The following is a 20,451-nucleotide window of genomic DNA, read 5'->3' as shown; positions in this document are numbered from 1 at the left end:
AGAAAACATTGAGGCAGTGTTTTTTTTCCGCGAGTAAAGGAGACAAACAAACTCACATCCTGGTTTGTCATGTTCCAATATGGCCGCTCCCCATATGACATCATCTCCCACATGACAATGCCGAAGCTCCACACGTCGCTCGCCGAAGTGAACTTGTGGAAAGCGATCGCCTCGGGTGCCGTCCAACGGATGGGAATCTTGCTGCCCTGTAGGGTTAGCGCCATTTACCAGTGAATGCAACTTCATCGTTTCTTCCTCTAAAACAGAATTCTGGCTTTTCAGGTGAACGTACGTAAGGGCGCAAGGGAAAAGCCAATATTATGAATTAAAAAGAACATTCTTACATGGAGAGGAATACACATTAAATGAGATCATCATCTATTCCAGTAACATCTGTAACGCAACAAGGGCAGTAAGTAAGACAGACCAAAAAATCAATAAAAATTACACGAGTTAGCAAAATACATAATAAAAGGGAATAATAAACTGCTATGTACAGGGCATGTCATATTGTCATAAGTCACATTATCCCTTAAAAGTATTGCGTGCGGAAATATATATAGTATATATATATATATATATATATATATATATATATATATATATATATATATAGGAGTGTACATTGGATCAACTGCGTCCTTGAAGGACTCATCAGCACCATCCCGCCACACTACTGTGTGTGTTACGGAATGAGGTGTTTTTATGGCGGCTGGAGTGCAAATCCTGCCACCAACCTCCTTGAGAGAGGACCCAGTACCCTGGTACTCATTTCGCCGATCTCGGAAGGATGACAGGTTGGGTCAACCCCACCTGGTATGAATTCAACAGCTGAACGGGATTCAAACTCAGGACCTTAGGATGCCAAACCCACCATCCTAACCTTTAGGCATATAATGTATATATATATAGTGCATTCAGAAAGTATTCAGACCCCTTCACTTTTTTCACATTTTGTTATGTTGCAGCCTCATGCTGAAATCGTTTAAATTCATTTTTTCCCTCATCAATCTACACTCAATAACCCATAATGACAAAGAGAAAACAGGATTTTAGAAAGTTTTGCAAATTTATTAAAAAGAAAAAACTGAAATATCACATTGACATAAGTATTCAGACCCTTTGCTATGACACTTGAAATTTAGCTCAGGTGCCTTCCATTTCTCTTGATCATCTTTGAGATGTTTCTACACCTTGATTGGAGTCCACCTGTGGTAAGTTCAATCGATTGGACATGATTTGGAAAGGCACACACCTGTCTATATAAGGTCTCACAGCTGACAATGCATATCAGAGCAAAAACCACGCCATGCGGTCGAAGGAACTGCCTGTTCAGCTCAGAGACAGGATTGTGTCGAGGCACAGAAGCCTACAAAAAAAATCTCTGCTGCATTGAAGGTTCCCAAGAGCACAGCGGCCTCCATAATTCATAAATGGAAGAAGTTTGGAACAACCAGGACTCCTCCTAGAGCTGGCCGCCCGGCCAAACTGAGCAATTGGGGGAGAAGGGCCTTGGTAAGAGAGGTGACCAAGAACCCGATGGTCACTCTGGCTGAGCTCCAGAGATCCTGTGTGGAGACGGGAGAAACTTCCAGAAGGACAACCTTCACTGCAACACTCCACCGATCTGGGCCTTATGGCAGAGTGGCCAGACGGAAGCCTCTCCTCAGTGAAAGACACATGAAAGCCCGCATGGAGTTTGCAAAAAAGCACCTAAAGGACTCAGACTGTGAGAAACAAGCTTCTGTGGTCTGGTGAAACCAAGATTGAACTGTTTGGCTTGCAAAACTTTCTAAAAGCCTGTTTTGTCTTTGTCATTATGGGGTATTGAGTGTAGATTGATGAGGGAAAAAATGAATTTCAACGATTTCTGCATTAGGCTGCAACATAACAAAATGTGAAAAAAGTGAAGGGGTCTGAATACTTTCTGAATGCACTGTATATATATATATAAATAAAAGTTTAGTGGTGAGGGGCTTCCCCTTCTTTCCCCATCTTGTCTACCCCTCCCCTTATTATATACTTTGTTTGTCTGTTTGATTTTCTGTGTGATAAATGTTAGCTCTTTCATGAGCCTCGATCCTGTATACAAAAAAAAAAAAGTATATATATATATATGCATTGTATGCAGACACCCATATAGCTGTATTTATTAAATTTCCATCCATCACATTTGCATACACATAATGACATTAAAATGTCAAGCGCATCCATGTGTGCACTCTCATTTTCATAGCACAGTTTAATGCGTCTCCATGTTCTGTTTGATATTGAACATAACATCTTTTTCCTTTTGAAGATATAGTTTAAAACGCATTTCGTACACCCTGCTTCAGGACACCTGTTGTGTGATTGCGGGTCTTTGACACATATACAGGACATCTCACAAAATCACACACCCATATACATATACCCTGCACATATATTACATGTAGGAGGTTTGCGCCCCATGATGCATCCTGTACATAGCGTTAAGTTACCAAGATAAATAAATAAAATCAAACTAATGTAATACATATTGTCTTTTACATATTGAATATTCAGTCATAATCATATACATAGTCTTTTACATATTGAATATTTAGTCATAATCATATACATAGTCTTTTACATATTGAATGCGCAATGGGGAATTGGGAGAAGAATTGAATGCTCAAATTAATGTGGGAAAGGAAATAAGTCTGGGTCAACAGAGGAGAGCATTGAAGGTTTCGGAGTTTGGTGATGAGGGGAGAAAAGGTAAAAGAAGACGTCACAATGGGGCCGAGAAGGGAGAAAGGGGTGAGAGAGAAACACGGCGAATAAGTAGGGCGTGCGAAATTGGAGGTCAAATTCCTCCATTTATGATTATGTAATTACAGAACCCAAAACAAGATGTAATCATCTGAAACGATGACTGCTTGTTCTATTTTCTCGGTCAAAAGTTGATTATTTCTCTTCACCAAATGTTTTGCCAATTATCAATGTGCTCCGGCATTCCAATTTTCCACACCCGTGTCCATGTTTATCACTCACTATAACCCATCAGGCCTAAATGCGTACAAAGAAACCACCGACTGGTCATCCATAGCTCAAGTCTCAACCTGGTGCTCATTTCTCCATACTCTACATCCATTCGTAACGTATACCTTCACTTCCTCCACTAAAAGCCACAGAGATTAAACTTCACAGGAACAAATGTACAAATTGCAATTCTGATACAGTGCGGGCAATAGGGTTGGTGATGGAAAGATGGTGGATGAGACCTCAAATGGCAAAGGTGATGAAAAGCTTGACTTTTGTCAAAACCCACAGTATTGCTACCCGCAGGGTGTTGCTACCCGCAGGGTTTTGTTACACACAGGGTTTTGCTACCCGCAGAGTGTTGCTACCCACAGGGTTTTGCTACCCACAGGGTTTTGCTACCCACATGTTGCTACCCACAGGGTTTTGCTACCCGCAGAGTGTTTCTACCCACAGGGTGATGCTACCCACAGGGTTTTGCTACCCGTGGAGTGTTGCTACCCACAGGGTTTTGCTACCCACAGGGTTTTGCTACCCGCAGAGTGTTGCTACCCACAGGGTTTTGCTACCCACAGGGTTTTGCTACCCACATGTTGCTACCCACAGGGTTTTGCTACCCGCAGAGTGTTTCTACCCACAGGGTGATGCTACCCACAGGGTTTTGCTACCCGTGGAGTGTTGCTACCCACAGTGTGATGCTACCCACAGGGTTTTGCTACCCGTGGAGTGTTGCTACCCACAGAGTGATGCTACTCACAGGGTTTTGCTACCCGCAGAGTGTTGCTACCTGCAGGGTTTTGCTACCCGCGGAGTGTTGCTACCTGTATAGTTTTGCTACTCGCGGAGTGTTGCTGCCTGCAGGGTGTTGCTAACCATGAAGTGTTGCTACCCACAAGGTGTTACTACCTGCAGGGTGTTGCTAACCACAGCGTGTTGCTACCCACAGGGTTTTACTACCCACAGAGTTTTGCTACCCGCAGAGTGTTGATACCTGCAGGGTGTTGCTAACCATGGAGTGTTGCCACCCACAAGGTTTTGCTACCTGCAGGGTGTTGCTTCCCACAGCGTGTTGCTACCCACAGGGTTTTTTCTACCCGCAGTGTTTCGACCCACAGGGTGATGCTACCCGCAGGCTTTTGCTACCCACAGGGTTTTGCTACCAACAGGGTGTTGCTACCCACAGGGTGATGCTACCCGCAGAGTTTTGCTACCCACGGAGTGTTGCTACCCGCAGAGTGTTGCTACCTGCAGGGTTTTGCTACCCGTGGAGTGTTGCTACCTGCAGGGTGTTGCTAACCATGGAGTGTTGCTACCCACAACGTTTTGCTACCTGCAGGGTGTTGCTTCCACAGCGTGTTGCTACTCACAGGGTTTTGCTACCCGCAGTGTTTCTACGCACAGGGTGTTGCTACCCACAGGGTGATGCTACCCACAGGGTGTTGCGACCCACAAGGTTTTGCTACCCACAGGGTTTTGCTACACGCAGAGTGTTGCTACCTGCAGGGTTTTACTACCAGTGGAGTTTGCAGGGTTTTGCTACCCGTGCAGTGTTGCTACCTGCAGGGTGTTGCTAACCATGGAGTGTTGCTACCCACAAGGTTTTGCTACCTGCAAGGTGTTGCTACCCACAGTGTGTTGCTACCCACAGGGTGTTGCTACCCACAGGGTTTTGCTACCCACGGAGTTTTGCTACCCACAGGGTTTTGCTACCCGCAGAGTGTTGCTACCCACAGGGTGATGCTACCCACAGGGTGATGCTACCCACAGGGTTTTGCTACCCACAGGGTGAAGCTACCCACAGGGTGTTGCTACCCACAGAGTGATGCTACCCACAGGGTTTTGCTACCCACAGGGCTTGCTACCCACAGAGTGATGCTACCCACAGAGTGATGCTACCCACAGGGTGAAGCTACCCACAGGGTGTTGCTACCCACAGAGTGATGCTACCCACAGGGTTTTGCTACCCACAGGGTTTTGCTACCCACGGAGTTTTGCTACCCACAGGGTTTGCTACTCGCAGCCAAGTGCTGCACATGAAAAGAATAAGAAAAAGAATACAGGTGTGCTTTCACATTTAGGCTCATATTATTTCAATGCTCGTGATAAATATTTTGAAAAAAGCGTCATGGATTCCAATTTGGCAAGGGATGGAACTAATATCTGATCAACTTTCAGGATTTAATTTTGGCGATAAGCTGATTGATATGTTAATATAATATGATTACTTGAGATGATTATACAAAACACATTAATTTTCTTGTTATAAATGCTAACACCAACTACACCACCATGCCCCAGTGACCATCACATCAATTAATAATAAATAAATAAAATTGCATGGTAAAAGAATCTTGCCAGAAGTACTGAAGATTTTTTGTTTCAAACTCCAAAATAACATCACAACTCATGAGTGATGAGTTTTTGTAAAGTTTAAGGAAGGGAGTGTGCTTAAGGAAATGCTTACAACATACATGTGTGGTGTACACGGCTTGCGGGTCATCTTCAAGGCCCCGGGAGAGGCCGAAGTCGGAAACTTTGCACACGAGGTTGCCATTGACCAGCACGTTACGTGCTGCAAGGTCACGATGGATGTAGTTCATGTCGGCCAGGTACTTCATGCCGACGGCAATTCCGCGCAGCATTCCCATGACCTGAGTTAAGGTGAACTGCCCATCATTCTTCTGCTCCACACAAAACAAAGCAGGGAGAAGAGCATTTGGCTCTCGAATGAAGGACCTGTGTGCAAATCATTATATTAGCCAGCTCACATTAAACATGTGAGCCATCTTACTGCAGTAAATATATATGCAAGTATATATGTATAAATGCAAGTATATGTATATATGCAAGTATATATGTATATATGCAAGTATATATGTATAAATGCAAGTATATGTATATATGCAAGTATATGTATATATATATATATATGCAAGTATATATGTATATATGCAAGTATATATGTATATATGCAAGTATATATGTATAAATGCAAGTATATGTATATATGCAAGTATATGTATATATATATATATATGCAAGTATATATGTATATATGCAAGTACCGGTATATATGTATATATGCAAGTACCGTGAAATGGGTGAATAGGGACAGCAAGGTGAATAGGGACACAAACTGAAAAAAAGTTTGGAAACTTTTTTCGCTGAAAATTGATAACCATACTGATTTATTGATATTTGGTTTGAAAGTGCTCTCTTGTTTTTTAAAAAAGCAACTTATAGTCCCTCTTAACCCCATATATGGGTTAAATAGGAATAATTAGGATTTTTATGGCTGTCCCTATATACTTACTTTTTCCATATGCGAAATTTGCATTTATGTTTATTTAAATTATACAATGGACTACAAAATGTAAATGTTTCATGATATTTGTTATATTATATCACCTTTATCTATCAATATTGTTGAAATGAAGATCAAATAGCTGTATGTTGAAAAAGTCAAAACTTTACATGGAGTGTACTTACTTTTTCACGTGACTGTGTGTGTATATATATATATATATATATATATATATATATATATATATATATATATATATATATATATATATATATATATACATACATATATACACTATTATATGCATGAATGCAAAAAATATATACTGTGTTGTGTGTATGATGACAAAATAAATTATTTGAGACTTTATTATAATATAATTTTATAACATGTAAATCAAGGAGATTTCACTAAATCGTGGACTTTTATTATTTAAGTGTCTTGTTATTGTTAATAAGAGTAATACTGTTGTGATGTAAGGTTCGGTACATCAAGGTGGGGAAGGATTCATTGCTGACATTACAATAACTCCTCTTCACACTCTATTTAACCAAAACGATTTGACATTCTGCAGACACACAGTACAACCTTGAAATCTAAAGCGAGACCCCAGGATTACCAGGATGGTGGTCGAGTTTCAGAAGTAGCCTTGCAAGCAGAAAGGCGTGACGCTAATGGCAATGGAGGCCCACTGTATCGGGTGACAAACGAAATTCCCAGATTGCACAGAAATCAGCTCGACTTCTCAAGAGACTCGACATGATTCAATATCTGAAGAGTGGGTAAGGAAGGGTGGTTACCACAGAAGTGTCTCATCTGCAGGCCAATTTACTGACCGTGTCGACAGTTTCCCAAGAAAGAAACTTGTGCTAAAGGGATGAACGAGGGGTTAAGCCTCCAGTAAGACAGAATCCTGCTCAATTCACGTCTCGGAGAGCTCTCCGCACTTACCAGTCCGGTATCATAACACAGAAAGCTAGCTGGGAGCTCAAATTTTTTTTTCCAGATCACCAGTTGCACATCTGCGCAATGAATAGATTAAGTGGTTTTGGCAGAGATTTTGCTCTCAGAGGGTCCACACGGCTGTGAAGTGCCTGTGAATCTCGCAGGACGATTCTTATGCAGCATTTCCCAGGAGTGATATGATTTATATAGCAGAAAATACAGGTGTGATCTGTGAAGGTGCATCCAGGCAAGATTTCTGTTCTCAAGATCAGATATAACTCAGGGCATTCAATACATTGGAACTTACACCCAAAACATAGTTGCGTTGCGAAGAAAGAGTTTGCATAGTAAGAAATAGTCTACTGTTGGTTCCTCTTTCGTGTTAAAATTTCCCTTTTAATCATTGTGATGGACAATTGTCTCGACAGACGATGACCGGCATGCACACTCGTGGTAAAGCAATTGCTTCATTCGTCTGTCAAACAAAATTGTAAATCACTCCAAACAGGAAACTTAATTTTTATCAGTGTAATAAAGGACACAAACAACAGGCATGAATAACTTATTTAACCTGTTAAAAATAAGGTGGTGTAAAAGAGGGTGCTTCAACAGTGGTAAAGTTCGTTAAAAAAAATCGAGGTTTCTTTCTTCACTCTTTAAAAGTTTTATTTGAATTCAATTGAATAAGATATATGAATGAACACTGTAGAACACATGCCTTGTTGGCACTTCCAAAAAACTTTTCATTTAGCAGTACTTAGGCAAAATATTACACCATTTTACAGCATCTCGACCAATCAAATTTGTTCCTCGTGCTTTCAGGGCGATGGAATATCGAGACTCGGCCAAAATTGTGGCGTGTGATCGGACACACGCAAGGAAACATGCTTGGAAAAATATATATTGTGCTCAGAAACGCAAAGTCAGAGTTGGCCCAGGGGTTTGTAACATATAAGGAACAAACAAATTAGTGTGTACATTCATACACACACACACACACACACACACACACATACACACACACACACACACACACACACACACACACACACACACACACACACACACACACACACACACACACACACACACACACAATATGTGTTGCTACAACCCGTGTCCCGTTGGATGGGATACAACACGTAAACTGTTCAGCATGGTGGAGGTAGTCTTTTGCACTCTGAAGCAGGTTCTCCTCAAGGATTTGACAGTATTTGGCTCCATTTATTGTTCCCTCTATCCTTACAAGTCTCCAAGTCTTTGCCACTGAAAAGCATCCCCATAGCATGATGCTGCCAACACCATGCATCATGGTAGGGATGGTGTTAGATAGGTGATGAGCTGTGCTCAGTTTCTGTCAGTTGGCGAGATCTCGCGAGATCTTTGTCGGCAAGGCCACGTCTTTTCGAAGCTGTTCCATGCGCTCACGCTTTCGAAGCTAAGTAATTTTTCAAAATTGTGTTTTTGTCGAGACTGTATCTACCTTTTGGTGTGTGTACCTACAGCGTGTCTTTAGGAAAATTTTCGGTGTTAATTTTTTGTACATGCATACACAATCGTCGGTTAATGCGTGTCGAGTATTCTGAGGCCTAGTACTAGTAGGCTTAGGCTACCGCCTCCGACCTTGTGGTTTTGTTTTCTGTCAGCGGTTCGCCGAATGCGCTGCAATTATTTTCGTTCTCTGTTTCGTCCCAGTCGTTCACCCCATACTTCCTTGTTTAATATCTCCACTCAAAACCCCCCCCCCCCCCCCAAAAATATTTCCTTCTCAGTTCTTATTCGTTTATTTGTTGTTCTTATTTGTTCATTCGTTCTTCGTTCACGTTGTTCGTGATCACGCGATCACGTGGTTAGAAATGTTTAATCTCTCCCCTGAACAACTGTTTTCTGTCATATATTATAACACCTTTTTCTTCTTCTCCTACAAAAGGATGCTTTCGTCTTGCTCACCAAATCTATTCATTCCAAAAAAAAATTAAAAATACCACCTCTTACAGTTCCTCTTTTCTACATTCCCTAAACTCTCCAGAACTCCACCCCTCCTTCAGCGTCCTCAAACGTATTTTTGACTCGAAGGTCTCAAACTCATTTTGCAAAAAATGTTCGTTTCCCATGAATCGTACACTTTTCAAAATCCAATCTCACCCCTCCCCTACAAATCTTCCCCATCCCCCCTTCCCTCCAAAACGTCCCCATCCCCCCTCCCCTCCAAAACTTCCCCATCACCCCTCCCCTCCAAATCTACCCCCTTACTCCTCCCCTCCAAATCTTCCCCATCACCCATCTCTTTCAAATATTCCCCCTTGCCCCTCCCCTCCAAATCTTCCCCATCACCCATCCCTTTCAAATCTTCCCCCTTGCCCCTCCCCTCCAAATATTCCCCATCACCCATCTCATTCAAATCTCCCCCCTTGCCCCTTCCTTCCCCTCCCTCCTAAACTCCCCCCACACCCCTCCCCTCCGAGACTCTCCCTCGCTCCTCCCCTCCTAGACTCCCCTCACCCCTCCTCCTCAAAGCATCCTCCCTGCTTCTTCCCCCTTCCAACTTTCACCTTCATCTCCCCCAACCTTCTGCCTCGCTCTTCCCCCTCCTCAAATAACACCTCACTGTCCCTCACCCAATCTCCATCAAACCTTTTGTCCGCCCCATTCTTCCCTTTCTCCAAGCTATTCTGAAATCTCTGAAATCTCTGACACACCTTCAACAGCTCTCCCTACCTCTTCCACATCTTACCCTACCCCTCCCCCCCCTGTTCTGTATCCGATGCTCCCCCTTCCTGTTCATTAACGGTATGGACCTCAAACATCCGGGGCCTTCCCTCAAACTTGACTGATCTCTCCATACAGGTTGCTTCTGACAAACCAGATGTGATCTGCTTAACAGAAACTTTCATCCTTCATGATGTCTTTGATGCCTTGGTATCTCTCCCAGGTTACTCCCTCCTCCGGTATGATAGACCTGAGCCTCGTCCTGGAGGTGGGGTTGCTATCTTTATAAAAAAAACTCTCTTCCTCACTCGCCCTCCACTGCCCTCTCTCCACCTCACCCCCAGGAATACCTTTGGCTACGGCTTCCCCTTCGCTCCCACCTTTTGTTCAGATGTGTGTTGTACCGTCCACCAAACAGTGATGACTCCATCTACATCTCGCTGTCTGATAATATGGACCAACTTCTATCTACCCATCCCAACTCTCTCTTCCTCAGATGTGGTGATTTCAATTGTCACCATGCCAGTTGGCTGGGTGTGGGTACCTCTCTCACCAGCCATGGCTCTTCAGCAAAGGACTTCTGTGACTCACTGGGACTGAAGCAATCTGTCAATTTCCCGACCCGGATTTCAGTCAACGGAGCATCTTCTCTTCTGGACTTGGTTATGACTAACTTCCCTGAAAATGTCTGCTGCTCTTCTTCTGCTCCAATCGGCTCATCTGATCATGTGCTTGTTAAAGTGGACATCTCTCTGACCATTCTCAGAGAGCCTCCTCAGCAGACGAGTCTGGCATTTCACTCAGGCCAACTGGCACGGTCTTCAAGCAGCCATCAATCATCTGGACTGGTCTCCCATCTCTACCGCCTCTGACATCAACTCATCCTGGGAATTCTTTCAAAGTAAATTGCTCTCTCTCGTGCACAGATTTATCCCATCTCGTCTTCAGTTGTCATACCCTTCCTCCCGTCCATGGTACACGGAATCTTGTGGTGAGGCTGTTGCCCAGAAACAACTTGCTTTTGTCTCCTGGAAAGCAAATCCAACGGAAGGAAATCTCATTTCCTTTCACAAAGACCGAAACTAAGTGTGTGTCCACCCTCAGGAGAGCCAGGAAACAATATCTCACCATTCTCAAGACCGAACTCTCTTATCTGTCTCCCTCTTCCAAATCCTGGTGGCGTCTGGTCAAATCTGTTTCTGGTGTTTGTTCCCTCTCCATCCCCTCCCTCACCTCAAATGGCTTAACGGCTGACTCCGCACGTGAAAAAGCTGAATGCCTCAACTCTGTGTTTGCCTCTAAATCTTGTGTCCCAAACCCATCCCTCTCTGTACCCACCATACCCAGTCATACCCAGCTGCTCCTGGACTCTGTGTCCTTTCCTCCTGACAAGGTGGAAAAGTTTCTGTCAACCCTCGACTCTGATTCTGCAACTGGTCCTGACGGCATCAGCCCATGGGTCCTAAAATCATGTTCTTCCGCTCTTTTACTCCCTCTTTCTGTTCTCTTCACCCTCTCTTTTGCTCAAGGTCATCTGCCATCTGCTTGGAAATCAGCCAACATCACCGCTTTGCACAAAAAAGGTGCAAAAACAGATCCTAGCAACTACAGACCAATCAGCCTTCTTCCAATTATCAGCAAAGTCATGGAATCCATCATTGCTTCAGATATAAAATCTTTCCTCTTCTCCAATGGCTTGATCTCTGACCATCAATTTGGTTTCAGACCAGGTCACTCTACTCTGGACATGCTGCTTCTGCTTTCTCAACAATGGATGGAGGTCCTCAACACCAAACAGGAAATTAGAGCTGTCTCCCTTGACATATCACGTGCCTTCGATACGGTCTGGCACCCCGCTCTGCTCACCAAACTCTCCTCCTTTGGTATCCATGGAAATCTCCACGCATGGCTGGCGGACTTCCTCTCTGGTCGTAGTCAACGTGTGGCCATGAATGGGTTTCTCTCATCTCCTCTTCCTGTTCAGGCTGGAGTTCCCCAAGGCAGTGTTCTGGGCCCTGTGCTTTTTCTGGTCTTCATCAATGATCTCTCTGACTCTCTTGAAAATCCTCTCTATCTCTTTGCTGACGACTCTACTCTCTGTCGCTCCATTCCTCATCCCTCAGATCGGCAGTCTGCAGCCTCCTCACTCTCTGCAGACCTGGACAAAATCACAGACTGGGCAAACAAATGGAGCATGTCTTTCAATCCTGACAAATCTCACACTCTTACGATGTCTCTCCGAAAAGACCGACTGGACAACCCTCCCATCCACTTTCTGAATAATCCTCTCCAAGAAGTTCTGTCACTCAATCTTTTGGGTCTCACTATCTGCCATGATCTTTCCTGGGAAAACCTCATTTCAAATCTGGCCTCCAAAGCCAGTCGCCGACTGGGCATCCTCCGTTGTGCGAAGTCCTTCCTTGGTACACCTGAGCTCCTCACCACTTACAAGGCTTTCATCCGCAGGTCTATGGAATACTGCTCTCCCCTCTGGTCTGGTGCTCCTGCCTCACACCTAGCTCGTCTTCACGCTGTTGAAACCAAAGCGTTCAGAATCATTGGAATCTCCCGCGATGAAACTAACTCCAAGGGCCTTTCACTCACTCACCGCAGGCAGGTTGGTGGTCTTTCCGTCTTCTACCGACTCCTCTCTGGCCTTGCCCCCCAGCTCTCTCTGGGCTCTGTCCCCCAAATCTTCCTACATGTCGCACAAGATCTGCCTGCAACCCTCCTATGGTTAAACTGCCAAAATCAAGACTTTCTGCTCACCTTCACTCCTTCATTCCTCTTTTCTCCCGCCTCTGGAACAAACTCCCTCGCTCTCTTCAATCCCACTCCACCCTCCAGGTCTTTAAAACAGCTGTTCACCACCATCTCTTATCTTCCCCCATCCAGAACCTTGATCTTTTCTACCCCCGCTAATTTCGGTCCCCTTGTGTTTTATACCTACCCCCCCCCCCTTCCCACGCCTCCTCCCCCCAAGCCCTCTCCCTCACACACTTCTCCCTGCTCTCAAGTGTTGTGTTTGTGTGCTTCCCCTTCTCTCCCCATCTTCTCTTCCGCCCCCTCTTTTTATATATTTTGTTTGTCTGGTTGATTTGTTTGTGAAATAAATGTTAGCTCTTTCACGAGCCTCGATTCAGTATACAAAAAAAAAGAAAGAAAAAAAAAAAGACATCGACCTTTGCATTTAGGCCAAAGTTCAATTTTCGTCTCATCAGTCCACATAATCTTTTGCCTCATGCTCTCAGACTTTCATGTGGCATTTTGGAAACTCCAGGCAGGCTATCATGTGTCTTGTTTTCTCAGGAGTGGCTTCCAATCTGGCCACTCTCCCTTAAAGCCTAGATTTGTGAAGTGCTGCAGAGACTGGTGTCCTTCGAGCAGATTCTCCTATCACAGCCAAGGAACTCTGTAGTTCTGTCAGAGTGGTCATTGCGTTCTTTGTTACCTCCCTGAAGAAAGGTCCTTCTTGCCCAGTTTTTTTTTTTTTTTTTTTTTTTTTTTTTTTGTATACAAGATCGAGGCTCGTGAAAGAGCGAACATTAATCACACAGAAAGACAAACAGACACATAAAACAAATAACATCGGGAGCGGTAGACAAGATGGGGAGAGAGGGGGAAGGACACAAACACAACATTTGAGAGCAGGGACCGAGAGACATGGAGACATCGAGAGATCTGTGGGAGGGAGAGGGCTTTGGGGGGGAGGCATGTGAAGGGGGGGAGGCATGTGAAGGGGGGGAGGCATGTGAAGGGGGGGGGGGGGGTGGGAGAGGTATAAACATATGGACACTGCCAGGATTTCCAGGAAATAAGTTGGAATTTCAAACAAGGTGGATCTGGGGTGAATTAGTGGGGGTAGAAAAGATCAAGGTTATGGATGGGGGAAGATAAGAGATGGTGGTGAACAGCTGTTTTAAAGACCTGGAGGGAGGAGAGGGATTGAAGGGAGTGTGGGAGTTTGTTCCACAGGCGGGAGAAAAGAGGAATGAAAGAGTGAAGGTGAGCAGAGAGCCGAGATTTCGGCAGTTTAACCATCAGAGGGTTGTTGGCAGATCTTGTGCGACCTGTAGGAATATTTGGGGGACAGAGCACAGAGAGAGCTGGGGGAGCAAGGCCGGAGAGGAGTCGGTAGAAGACAGAAAGACCACCTACCTGCCTGCGGAGAGTGAGTGAAAGGCCCTCAGAGATAGCTTCATCGCGGGAGATTCCAATGATTTTGAAAGCTTTGGATTCAACAGCGTGAAGCCGAGCCAGGTGTGAGGCAGGAGCACCAGCCCATAGGGGAGAACAGTATTCCATTGAGCTGCGGATGAAAGCCTTGTAAGTGGTGAGGAGCTCAGGTGTGCCGAGGAAGGACTTCGCACGACGGAGGATGCCCGGAATTTTGATCATCCTTGATGATCCAGTTGCTCAGTTTGGTCAGACGGCCAGCTCTAGTAAGAGTCTGGGTAGTTCTATATTCTTTCCATTTTCTAAAGATAGAGCTCACCGTGCTCTTGGTAACTTTCAAAACTCTAAAAATTGTTTTATACCCTTCCCCAGATATATGCCTCCTCCCAATTCCATCTTCGGACAGTTCCTTGGACTTCATGATAGAGTTTCTGCTCAGACATGCACTAACTGTGTGACCTTATCTAGAAAGGTGTGTTTCCTCTAAATAATGTCCAATCAATTGAATTGGCCACAGGTGGACTCAAATCAAGTGTAGAGACATCTCAAGGATGATCAAAAGAAAATTGGATGCACCTGAGCTCAATTTGGGGTCTCATAGCAAAGGTGTTGAATACTTATTGACTTAAGACATTTCAGCTTTTCACTTTTAATTATGTTGTAAAAATTTCTTTAAAAATAATAATTCCACTTTGACATTATGGGGTATTATGTGTAGATCAGTGACAAAATAATCTAAATTCAATCCATTTTAAATCCAGGCTGTAATGCAACAAAATGGGAAAACGTCAAGGGGTGTGAATACTTTATGAAGGCAGTGTATACGAGCAGACAACCTGGTTCCACCGGGCTGTTCCAAGGGATATATTTCCTTTTAGAGTGTGGAATATTTAGGGAGTTTGACAGGAATGTCCTTTGACAGCATAATAGATGGGACCAGTGAAAATTCCACGTAATGTAAAATGTGACTTCAAGTCTAAAGTACCCCAATTATTTTTTAAGCCCTCTTCCAAAACCCCAAGTCATCGATTCATCAGTGTGTGTCTCATCCATCGAATGGACTTTAAGCCGGGTGTCCCATCTGCTATCATTAGTTGGTGAATCATCATCATCATCATTCTAAAATACGCCATTTGGCGTCTCTCTGTCTGTCTGATGAATTTTTGACCCCGATACATTCTGTCGTTACTTATCCAATCTCAACTAAACTTGACAGGATGATGAAGGGTTACATAATGAAGGTTGTAGCGCATTCATTTGTCCCCCTCCCCAAGGGTCTTTTCTCCCCCGAGTGGGTTTTCCCCGCCATTGCCTTCAATGGGGTTGCATGTTGAGGTTTATATCCATGTTAAGTTAGCTTCATCGTGGCGTTTTTCCAAGGCCGCTTCAAATAACAAAACTAATGATAATAGCATAATATTAATGTTATTAAAAAACAATATTAATACCAATAATATCCCACCTCCCCAAGGGGTTTTTCCTCCTTTAACAAACGTCGAGTCAACGTTTATAAATAGCTCATCATGGCGTTTCCATGGGAGCAACGGCCCAACAACCTCGACCAGATTTAAAATATTATAAACCACAAACACGTATGATTAGCTTTTTAAACAGTCACTAATGCTATTTATAACACTAAATAAAGGAATTTGGAGGAATACCTACATCCATGAGGTAAGTTTTACTGACAGAACTGAGTGAAGATCTACTGTGCTCTATATACGCCACAAGCGTTGGGTAAATAACATGACCCTTCCTGGTGCTAACATGCCGTTTTTCTTAGCGAACTTTTAAAACTCTCTCCTGCTATTTAACACGAAACTGAAAGGGAGGAAGACCGGGTTGTGCTCATTTACCAAACAGCTAGCTAGCGCTTGCCAAGCAAGACGTTCCTTAACGGTTTTGAATGGAGTGCTTGCTCGAATGGTTAAACCACTTGGCGATCTCTTCCCAAGAAACTTCGTAAAAGAACACACACCCAATGTTCTTGAGACCCGACCATAGATCTACTGCAATCTATACACCCCAAAGAGGAATGATCCTTCCTGCCGTTCCCTTCGTGAGCGGGTGTACTAGTGTTAAAAATCCCACAATATCCTTCGCCAAGTGAGGCTTGTTATTAACGGCATCCTGCTCAAATTATAAATTACTGCACTGACTAACTGATGGGAAGGCAAAGGCAAACCACCCAGTATCACCCTCGCCAAGCAGCCAAAAATAATTTCCCTTTTGGGTGCAGAAAAAGACAGTTTGATTGGAAAACGGGCACATTACGCTTCACACACAATGGACACAGGTTCGGTGCACCGGCTCCATGGATATAAAATGGCTTCTCATTGCAAGTTGTCACTCCGATGTACATCGAGACTCTAGTTCCGTTTGTAGGAGAATACATTAATTTCCAATATAATTTAGTTTTCTCGTTGACTTAAATGGACGAAAAGGAAGTTATTCGTTGGACGGAATAACTTGCGGTTATAATTCTTTTTTTCATTTTTTACTTCTGGTGGGCGTTCAAACCAGCGACACTTAGATTATACATCGTCCGTGAAACTTCGTGCTTCCACTCACACAAGGTGAGTCAACCGCCATGGGAAGTAAGGTGGGGCTGACGCTTCGAGCGTTATCCCTTCATCAGAGAAAAAGAGGGTTCTGACAAATGTCTAGCCTCTTTTGCTCTGAGGAAGGGTTCACGCTCGAAACGTCAGCCACACCCCACTTCAACCAGCAGTTAACATACTCTGGTGCAGTCTGATGCTGGTCTTCAGAAATACGAGTATTCCATTATGTTTTTTGACAACACAAAAAGATCGAAGAGCTCAAGTGATACGTGTTTTGCAGCACATATGATTGCTGGATTAAACAGCACATGTAGGTAGATGCAGACATGTGCCAGCACATGTAGATTAAATAAAGTGGTTGATTACACTGAAAGGCCTGCAAAACCATTGGGGTAAGATTGAAAATCCTCATGATGACTAAAGTGCAAATATAATTGAAATCAAGTACATATTTGAATACAATATTTAATACATTTCAATTCACAAATCAACCAATGAACCCGAAATACTCGCACAATGCATCACAAAATAAACAAAAACCAAACTTGATCTTTTTACTGGACATGTTCGAGCTCTATATGACTGCTCGCTTTTGCAATTTCTCAATCTGAGTGTATGCAATCTGCAGGATATGTTACAATGATTGTAGATTTACCCCATGAGGCTGGGTATACCCAAATATATTTTAATTATTTATTTATTTTTGAAAAAAAAAAAAAAACATTTTTTATTTTAAAATTTTAAGCCCTGTAGACAACCCTGTCCGACTCCGACAACCCCATCTTACCCGAAGGAAGGCGTCCAACGAGCCGTTTTCCATGAACTCCGTGATAATCATTACAGGCGTTGCTGCAACAACAAACGAGGAAAGTTTGTGGGGTTCTGCCAACAATGAAAATAGTTCAGACTGGAAGCAAACACCTGTCATGAGAGATCCCACATATCAACATGATATATACAAGAAGGTAGGTAGTCTTTAAGTCCAATATTGCCAAAAATGACGAGTATTACCAAACAAGGCAATTTGTTCTTCACTGGTATCCATTTTGCATTGCATAGTGGAATAATATTTACATGAATGAGAGTTCAACGGTGAATGACGTGGATAATTATGCGCCGTACATGTTCAACGATAGCACACGTGATGCATCTGGAGACGGATTCCCCCTGGCACTGAATTAAAACGATAAATTTCACAATCTCAGCGTGTACATTGTACTCAAGAGCTGGGAGAACGCAGGAAATGTGGCAGAATGAAAGCACAGCTCCTTTCAAATCACATCCCACATAAGTGTATGAAAACATCATTGAAAGCGTGTTGTCTGGGTATTTAAACTTTGCTTGAATAAACACGAATGATCAAGCAGCACATCAATACTTAATTACCAACGAAAATTCTGACATTAATGCAAATGTTACAATAATAAATTGACCGCCACTAAATCTTAAGGGTTCCTCTGTTGATTGGAATCTCCTGAATGCATTCCTCCAGGGACTCAAGGTAGGCCACTTTCCTTTTCTGTTTGTTTTAAATCACATTCCAATGAATAAGTTGTGATGTTTTTGTCATATCACTGCATGCCAGGCAGCTTCCAATTGTCTGTAATTCCGACTGCTCATTCGATTCAGGCGACCTTGTCTGGCTCTGACAACCACGTCTGGCACAGGTGACCATTTCTGGCACAGGCAACCACATCCGGCACAGACGACTGTGATAAGGATTTCATGTGCGTGCTGGTATTGGCTTTTTAGAATTCAGATTTCTTTTTTATATACTAAGTCGAGGCTCATAAATGCATAGAGCATATAACAAGGACAAGAAGGGTAGAAAGCTAACACATAGAACATATAACAAGGGGAGCGGGAGACAAGAGGGGGAGAGAGAGAGAGCGAGGGAAGCACAACAACAGCAGGGAACAGGGACAGTGGTAGATCTGTGGAAGGAAGAGGGCTGGTGTGGGGTACATGGGATAAACAAGATGGACACTACAGGGACTTTCAGGAAAGAAAATATGGGAATTTGAAGGAGGTGGGTTTGGGGTGGATTTACAGGGGTAGAGATCGAAGATCATGGTTTTGGATAGGGAAAGATATGAGATGGAGGGGAACAGCTGTTTTAAAGATCTGGAGAGAGGAGTGGGATTGAAAAGAGTGAGGGAGTTTGTTCCAGATGTGGGAAAAAAGAGGAATTAAGGAGTGAAGGTGAGCAGAGTCTCTTGATTTTGGCAATTTCACCAGAAGAGGGTTGCAGGCAGATCTTGTGCGTCCTGCAGGAATATTTGGGGGACAGAGCACAGACAGAGCAGGGGGCGCAAGGCTGGAGAGGAGTCGGTAGAAGACAGAAATACCACCTACCTGCCTGCGGTGTGAGAGAGAAAGGCCTTCAGAATCAGCTTCATCACAGGAGATTCCAATGACTCCAAAAGCCTTGGTTTCTCCAGCATGATGCCTAGCTAGGTGTGAGGTAGGAGCACCAGCCCAGACGGGAGGAGCAGTGCTCCGTCAAGCTGCAGATGAAAGCATTATAAGTGGTAAACAGCTCAGTTGTGCCAAGGAAGAACTTCACATGACGGAGGATGCCCGAACGGCGACAGGCTTTGGAGGCCAGCTTGGAAATGTGGTTTACCAAGGAAAGATCATGGCAGATAGTGAGACCCAAAAGCTTGAGCGACAGAACTTCTTGGAGATGATTGTTGAGCCATTGGAGAAGAGAAGGTGTTTAAATTCAAAAGCGATGATGGATTCCATGGCCTTCCTGATGTTTGGGAGCAGTCTGATTTGTCTATAGTTGCAGGTATCTGTTTTTTTTACCTTTTTGTGTAAAGTGGTAATGTTGGTTGATTTTCCAAGCAGATGGCAGATTACCTTGAGCAAAAGAGAGGGTGAAGAGAGGGTGCGACAGAGCGGCAGAGCAGCAGGATTTTAGGATCTGTGGGCTGATGCCATCTGGTCCAGTTGCAGAATCAGAGTCGAGGTTTGACAGAAACTTCTCCACCTTGTCAGGAGAGAAGGACACAGAGTCCAGGAGCAGCTGAGTACGACTGGGTAAGGTGGGTACATAGAGCGATGGGTTTGGGACATGAGATTTCAAAGCAAACAGAGTTGAGGCATTTGGCTTTTTCACATGTGGTTTCAGCTGTGTAGCCATTTGAGGTAAGGGAAGGGATGGAGGGGGAATAAACACCAGAAACAGATTTGACCAGACGCCATCGGGATTTCGAGGATTGAGACAGGTTTGATAGTTCAGTTTTGAGAGTAGAGAGATCGTGTTTCCTATCTCTCCTGAGGGTCGACACACACTTGTTCCAAGCTTGGTGGAAGGAACAGAGATTACCTTCAGTTGGATTTGCCTTCCAGGAGGCGAAGGCAAGCTGTTTCAGGGCAACTGCCTCACCACAAGATTCAGTGTACCATGAACGGCAGGAAGGGTATGACAACTGAAGATGAGATGGGATAAATCTGTGCATATGAGAGAACAAATTTATTTGGAAGAATTTCCAGGATGAGTTGATGTCAGAGACAGTGGAGATGGGAGACAAGTCCAGATGATTGATGGCTGCTTGAAGACCGTGCCAGTTGACCTGAGTGAAATGACACTTTCGTCGGTGCTGATGTGGCTCTCTGAGAACAGCCAGCGAGATGTCCATTTCAACAAGCATTCTGAGTATTGCGCTGCAATACATGTCCCCTACCGGCAGTCTGTCGTCCAGAAAACTGTTGGGGAAATTACCAAAGTTCAAAGTGCCATAACTT

General features: G+C 43.9%; 1 protein-coding gene across 1 annotated transcript in view; it reads right to left on the bottom strand.

Moving 5' to 3' along the window:
• The window catches only part of LOC137436708 (ephrin type-A receptor 5-like), a 386,742-nt gene that overhangs the window by 37,499 nt on the left and 328,792 nt on the right, over positions 1-20,451 (bottom strand). Inside the window, exons 12-14 of the mRNA XM_068130715.2 lie at positions 17,486-17,547; positions 5,475-5,684; positions 57-206 (exon numbers count right to left, since the gene is read on the bottom strand). Coding sequence (XP_067986816.2) covers positions 57-206; positions 5,475-5,684; positions 17,486-17,547 — 422 coding nt within the window. The remainder of the gene's footprint in view (positions 1-56; positions 207-5,474; positions 5,685-17,485; positions 17,548-20,451) is intronic.

Source organism: Myxine glutinosa, chromosome 11, assembly GCF_964187855.1.
Source record: "Myxine glutinosa chromosome 11, kmMyxGlut1.1, whole genome shotgun sequence".
NCBI lineage: Eukaryota > Metazoa > Chordata > Myxini > Myxiniformes > Myxinidae > Myxine > Myxine glutinosa.
The sequence above is the reverse complement of the archived record's forward strand: the minus strand, read 5'-3'. Positions and strand labels throughout refer to the sequence as shown.